Here is a 7,464-nt window from a genome sequence, read left to right as displayed (position 1 = left end):
GACAATGGCTGCAAACTTTAGTGAAGGAACATTATATTTTTTGGAAGTAACCAGAGGGAGAGAAGGGTATAGTCTTTGGAGACAGTCAGCCATGGGTTCAAGTATTTACTCTGCCATTTTGACAGCTTCACCTTGAACAAGATGCTTAGCTTCCCTGAACCTAATATTTTCAGTGCTTATGCTTTAAATGATCAGAATCATTGATAAAAACATCTCCCCCACTACATTGATAAGAGGATTACATCATAGGAGGTGCAGAGTAGGAACTCAGCCAGTGTCATTTGTCATTTGTCAGGAGCAGCCCCTTGGACAGAGTCAGGAATGATGGAAGCTAATGACCTCCCTCCATCCAGTAGATGACCTCTCCATGTCACACCTCACTTCAGGAACAGCCCCCATGCAAGGAGCCAACTTCTCAGCAGTAACTGAATTCATCCTCATTGGCTTCTCCACCTTCCCCCACCTTCAGCTGATGTTCTTCCTGCTCTTCCTGCTGATGTACCTGTTCACGCTGCTGGGGAACCTGCTCATTATGGCCACCGTCTGGAGGGAGCGCAGCCTCCACACCCCCATGTACCTCTTCCTTTGTGCCCTCTCCACCTCCGAGGTCCTCTACACCTTCGCCATCATCCCGCGCATGCTGGCCGACCTGCTCTCCACCGACCGCTCCATCTCCTTCACAGCCTGTGCCAGCCAGATGTTCTTCTCCTTCACGTTTGGCTTCACCCACTCCTTCCTGCTCACCGTCATGGGCTATGACCGCTACGTGGCCATCTGCCACCCCCTGCGCTACAACGTGCTCATGAGCCCCCGGGGCTGCGCCTGCCTGGTGGCCTGGTCCTGGGCTGGAGGCTCAGTCATGGGGTTGGTGGTGACATCTGCTATTTTCCACCTCATCTTTTGTGGACCCAATGAGGTCCACCATTTTGCTTGTCATGTGCCCCCACTTTTGAAGTTGGCCTGTGGAACTGACGTGCAAGTAGTCGCCAAGGGCGTGGGCCTGGTGTGTATCATCGCCCTGCTGGGCTGTGGTCTCCTCATCCTCTTGTCTTACGCCTTCATCGTGGCCGCCATCTTGAGGATCCCTTCAGCCGAGGGCCGGCACAAAGCCTTCTCCACGTGTGCGTCCCACCTCACCGTGGTGGTTGTGCACTACGGCTTTGCCTCTGTCATCTACCTCAAGCCCAAGGGTCCCCAGTCTCTGGAAGGAGACACGCTGATGGGCATCACCTACACGGTCCTCACTCCTTTCCTGAGCCCCATCATTTTCAGTCTCAGGAACAAAGAGCTGAAGATCGCCATGAAGAAAACCTTCCTCAGCAAGCTTTACCCTGAAAAAATATGATTATCTGGGAAGAATTTCTTGGAATTAGCAAAACTGGGTTATCAGATGCTACCATCAGAGGTGACACCCTGCAACCGTGTAATAACCAACATCTGTCTGATGCTTTATGGTTTACAAGGACCCTTATCAGCAACATACAAATGTTTGCAAAATGGTTCAACAGCCCCTGAATGTATTCAGGATGGAAAGATGTATGAAACAATAACATGCATGAAGTCAGATTCATTGATTTCCTATCTGTTGCACGACATTTGGCCAGGTAGCATTAAACCCAAAATCTTTTTTTCTCCTGCCAGAAACCAGGATAGACTAATTACTCCCATCACCACAAACCCACATTGCAAACAGAAATGGATGAGGCCATGCCTTTACTTTCTACTAGGTGGTAACAGGGCTTCCTTTGTGGCTCAGCTATTAAAGAATCCTCCTGCAATGCTGAAGACCTGGGTTCAAACCTTGGGTTGAGAAGATCCCTTGGAGAAGGGAAAGGCTACCCACTCCAGTATTCTGGCCTGGAGAATTCCATGGTACTGTATAGTCCATGGGGTCGCAAAGAGTTGGAAACAACTGAGCAACTTTCACTTTTCAGGTGGCATCATGTAGCTACAACTCAACTTTTATGAGGCTACAGAAGACTAAGTCAGGTTACAGCAGAGGAGTGCTAAGCACCCTAAATTTCAGCATTGCATAACCTGTAATAAGCAAACTCAGAAAAAGTTGAGAATATCTCCAAGTTTCAAGTGTGAATCTTAAGCAGCTGCAAAGAGACAAAGAAGTCTCTTTAGTTAGGTGAGGGAAAGAAGTCCCTCGGTGAGAAATCACCTGCTGTGTTGGAAAGTCCCTGGAGAATCCCCATGGACAGAGGAGCCTGGCAAGATACAGTCCATAGGATCACAAAGAGTCAGACACAACTGAAGCGACTTGGCATACTTCATAGTACTTATAATTTGTTGAAAATATGTATATTCAAGAGAATGACAAATACTGTATGATATCCCTTGTAAGTGGAATTGTAAAAAGGTACTCATAAAAATAGAGAGTTGAATGGTGGCTGTCAGGGGCTGAGGGGTGGGAGAACTGGGGCAATGTTGTTTAAGGGCACAAATTTGCAACCAGTTGATCAACCAGAAGATCAACAAGAGCTTGTGGGTCAACAATGCAGCATTGTGAGTATAGACAATAATACTGTTATCAAGCTCAAAGTTACTAAGAGACTTTGTCTTCATTGTCACTCCCCAAAAAGATATGCTAACTATGTGACATGACAGAAGCATTAGCTAACACTGCAGTGGTAATCATAGTGCAATATACAAATGTATGCATGTATATATTCTAAACTAATACACTATTATATGTCAATTATATCTCAATTTTAAAAGTCCCTTAACATCAGCCCGGTTAGCTCAGTCAGTAGAGCTTGAGACTCAATGCTGGAGAAGGTGTGGAGAAAAGGGAACCCTCTTATACTGTTGTTGGGAATGCAAACTAGTACAGCCACTATGGAGAACAGTGTGGAGATTCCTTAAAAAACTGGAAATAGAACTGCCATATGACCCAGCAATCCCACTGCTGAGCATACACACTGAGGAAACCACAATTGAAAGAGACACGTGTACCCCAGTGTTCATCACAACACAGTTTACAATAGCTAGGACATGGAAGCAACCTAGATGTCCATCAGCAGATGAATGGATAAGAAAGCTGTGGTACATATAGACAATGGAGTATTACTCAGCCATTAAAAAGGATACATTTGAATCAGTTCTAATGAGGTGGATGAAACTGGAGCCTATTATACAGGGTGAAGTAAGTCAGAAAGAAAAACACCAATATGGTATATCAACACATATATATGGAATTTAGAAAGATGGCAACAATGACCCTATATGCAAGACAGCAAAAGAGACACAGATGTAAAGAATAGACTTTTGGACTCTGTGGGAGAAGGCAAGGGTGATGATTTGAGACAATAGCATTGAAACATGTATATTATCATATGTGAAATAGATCGCCAGTCCAAGTTTGATGCATGAGAAAGGGTGCTCAGGGCTGGTGCACTGGGATGACCCTGAGGGATGGGATAGTGCGGGATGTGGGAGGGGGTTCAGGATGGGGAACACATGTACACCCATGGCTGATTCATGTCAATGTATGGCAAGGACCACTGCAATACTGTAAAGTAATTAGCCTCCAATTAAAATAAACAAATTAATAATAAAAAAGAAAATAACAATTATTTTAAGGTACATAATAATGAAATACAAACGTATCAAAAACTTGTGGGATGCAACTAAAGTGGTATACAAAGAATAATTAATAGTTTTTATGAAAAGATAAATGGTTTGGAAGATTCAACATTGCAAAGAGGCCAGTCTTTCTCGAATTGATCTTTAGAGTGCATGCAATTCTCATCAGAATACTAGCCGACCTTTTTTTTTTTTTAATGAAAAATGACAATCTGAACAAAAGAACCAAGAATCCAGAAACAAACCCACATATATACAGCCACCTGATATATTACAATTCACTGGAGGCAAGAGGAAAGGAGTTGATCTTCTAAATACATAATCCTGGGTCCACACAAGTGGATATCCATATTTTAAAAAATGGTGTACCTTGAATATATAAAAATTAATTGGAAACCAATGAAGACCAAATATGAAAGCTAAAGTAATCAAGCTTCTAGAAGAAAGCACAGCAGAATGTGTTTATCGCTCTGAGAAGCAGGGGGTTCTTAAACAGGAAACAAAATACATTAACTTTCAGGGGGAGAAAAATGAGAAAATCTACTTCATTAAAATTAAGAACCTTTGATGACAAAGACAGCATTAAGAGAATAAAAATGCAAGTCCCAAATTGTGCAAGTGTTTATATCTAACTTATATAAATCAATAAGAAAAAGCAAACAAGTTAAATATTGGGCAAAAGCCTAACAGACACTTCACAAAAGAGGATATCAGAATGGCCAATAAATACATGAAGAGGAGATCAACGTCATTAGTGATTAAGGAAACACAAATTAAGGCCTCAGTCAGTTCAGTTCAGTCGCTCAGTCGTCTCTGACTCCTTGTGACCCCATGAATCGCAGCACGCCAGGCCTCCCTGTCCATCACCAACTCCCGGAGTTCACTCACACTCACGTCCATCGAGTCAGTGATGCCATCCAGCCATCTCATCCTCTGTCGGCCCCTTTTCCTCCTGCCCCCACTCCCTCCCAGCATCAGAGTCATTTCCAATGAGTCAGCTCTTCTCATGAGGTGGCCAAAGGCAATGCCACCTTTTTTTCCTTCCAAAAATCAATCAGGACTGATCTCCTTTAGAATGGACTGGTTGGATCTCCTTGCAGCCCAAGGGACCCCCAAGAGTCTTCTCCAACACCACCATTCAAAAGCATCAATTCTTCTGCGCTCAGCTTTCTTCACAGTCCAACTCTCACATCCATACATGACCACTGGAAAAACCACAGCCTTGACTAGATGGACCTTAGTCAGCAAAGTAATGTCTCTGCTTTTGAATATACTATCTAGGTTGGTCATAACTTTTCTTCCAAGGAGTAAGGGTCTTTTAATTTCATGGCTGCAGTCACCATCTGCAGTGATTTTGGAGCCCCCCAAAATAAAGTCTGACACTGTTTCCACTGATTCCCCATCTATTTGCCATGAAGTGATGGGACCAGATGCCATGATCTTCGTTTTCTGAATGTTGAGCTTTAAGCCAACATTTTCACTCTCCTCTTTCACTTTCATCAAGAGGCTTTTTAGTTCCTCTTCACTTTCTGCCATAAGGGTGGTGTCATCTACATATCTGAGGTTATTGATATTTCTCCTGGCAATCTTGATTCCAGCTTGTGTTTCTTCCAGTCCAGTGTTTCTCATGATGTACTCTGCATAGAAGTTAAATAAGCAGGGTGACAACATACAGCCTTGACGTACTCCCTTTCCTATTTGGAACCAGTCTGTTGTTCCATGTCCAGTTTTAACTGTCACTTCCTGACCTGCATACAGACTTCTCAAGAGGCAGGTTAGGTGGTCTGGTATTTCCATCTCTTTCAGAATTTTCCACAGTTTATTGTGATCCACACAGTTAAAGGCTTTGCCATTGTCAATAAAGCAGAAATAGATGTTTTTCTGGAACTCTCTTGCTTCTTCCATGATCCAGCAGATGTTGGCAATTTGACCTCTGATTCCTCTGCCTTTTCTAAAACCAGCTTGAACATCAGGGATTTCACGGTTCACATATTGCTGAAGCCTGGCTTGGAGAATTTTGAGCATTACTTTACTAGTGTGTGAGATGAGTGCAATTGTGGAGTAGTTTGAGCATTCTTTGGCATTGCCTTTCTTTGGAATTGAAATGAAAACTGACCTTTTCCAGTCCTGTGGCCACTGGTGAGTTTTCCAAATTTGCTGGCATATTGAGTGCAGCACTTTCAGGATTTGAAATAGCTCCACTGGAATTCCACCACCTCCACTAGCTTTGTTCATAGTGATGCTTTCTAAGGCCCACTTGACTTCACATTCCAAGATGTCTGGCTCTAGATTAGTGATCACATCATCATGATTATCTGGGTCGTGAAGATCTGTTTTGTACAGTTCTTCTGTGTATTCTTGCCACCTCTTCTTAATATCTTCTGCTTCTGTTAGATCCATACCATTTCTGTCCTTTATTGAGCCCATCTTTGCATAAAATGTTCCCTTGGTATCTCTAATTTTCTTGAAGAGATCTCTAGTCTTTCCCATTCTGTTGTTTTCCTCTATTTCTTTGCATTGACTGCTGAAAAAGGCTTTCTTATCTCTTCTTGCTATTCTTTGGAACTCTGCATTCAGATGCTTATATCTTTCCTTTTCTCCTTTGCTTTTCACTTCTCTTCTTGTCACAGCTATTTGTAAGGCCTCCCCAGACACCAGGAGTGGTGGCTGCGCAGGCACAGGAGGGTCTAGAGGAGCTATCCCATGTTGAAGGTCAGGAATGGTGGCAGTAAGGAGATACCCCTCGTCCAAGGTAAGGAGCAGCGGCTGTGCTTTGCTGGAGCAGCCGTGAAGAGATACCCCATGCTCAAGGTAAGAGAAACCCAAGTAAGATGGTAGGTGTTGCAAGAGGGCATCAGAGGGCAGACACACTGAAACCATATTCACAGAAAACTAGTCAATCTAATCACACTAGGACCACAGCCTTGTCTAACTCAGTGAAACCAAGCCATGCCTGTGGGGCAACCCAAGATGGGTGGGTCATGGTGGAGCGGTCTGACAGAATGTGGTCCACTGGAGAAGGGAATGGCAAGCCACTTCAGTATTCTTTCCTTGAGAACCCCATGAACAGTATGAAAAGGCAAAATGATAGGATACCAAAAGAGGAACTCCCCAGGTCATTAGGTGCCCCGTATGCTACTGGAGATCAGTGGAGAAATAACTCCAGAAAGAAGGAAGGGATGGAGCCAAAGCAAAAACAGTACCCAGTTGTGGATTTGGTTGGTGATAGAAGCAAGATCCGATGCTGTAAAGAGCAATATTGCATAGGAACCTGGAATGTCAGGTCCATGAATCAAGGCAAATTGGAAGTGGTCAAACAAGAGATGGCAAGGGTGAACGTCGACATTCTATGAATCAGCGAACTAAATGGACTGGAATGGGTGAATTTAACTCAGATGACCATTGTATCTACTACTGCGGGCAAGAACCCCACAGAAGAAATGGAGTAGCCATCATGGTCTACAAAAGAGTCTGAAATGCAGTACTTGGATGCAATCTCAAAAACGACAGAATGATCTCTGTTCGCCTCCAAGGCAAGCCATTCAATATCACAGTTATCCAAGTCTATGCCCCAACCAGTAACGCTGAAGAAGCTGAAGTTGAACGGTTCTATGAAGACCTACAAGACCTTTTAGAACTAACACCTAAAAAAGATGCCCTTTTCATTATAGGGGACTGGAATGCAAAAGTAGGAAGTCAAGAAACACCTGGAGTAACAGGCAAATTTGGCCTTGGAATGCAGAATGAAGCAGGGCAAAAACTAATAGAGTTTTGCCAAGAAAATGCACTGGTCATAGCAAACACACTCTTCCAACAACACAAGAGAAGACTCTACACATGGACATCACCAGATGGTCAACACCGAAATCAGAT

At 43.6% G+C, this 7,464-nt stretch overlaps 1 protein-coding gene across 1 annotated transcript; it reads left to right on the top strand.

Annotated features, from left to right (window-relative positions):
• The first annotated feature begins 397 nt into the window (after window positions 1-397).
• LOC138441664 (olfactory receptor 10H1) lies at window positions 398-1,345 on the top strand. The gene has a single exon (XM_069592763.1). The coding sequence runs from the start codon at window positions 398-400 to the stop codon at window positions 1,343-1,345; it is 948 nt and encodes a 315-aa protein (XP_069448864.1).
• The last annotated feature ends 6,119 nt before the right edge of the window (window positions 1,346-7,464 follow it).

Source organism: Ovis canadensis, chromosome 5 (assembly GCF_042477335.2).
Source record: "Ovis canadensis isolate MfBH-ARS-UI-01 breed Bighorn chromosome 5, ARS-UI_OviCan_v2, whole genome shotgun sequence".
Lineage (NCBI taxonomy): Eukaryota > Metazoa > Chordata > Mammalia > Artiodactyla > Bovidae > Ovis > Ovis canadensis.
The sequence above is the reverse complement of the archived record's forward strand: the minus strand, read 5'-3'. Positions and strand labels throughout refer to the sequence as shown.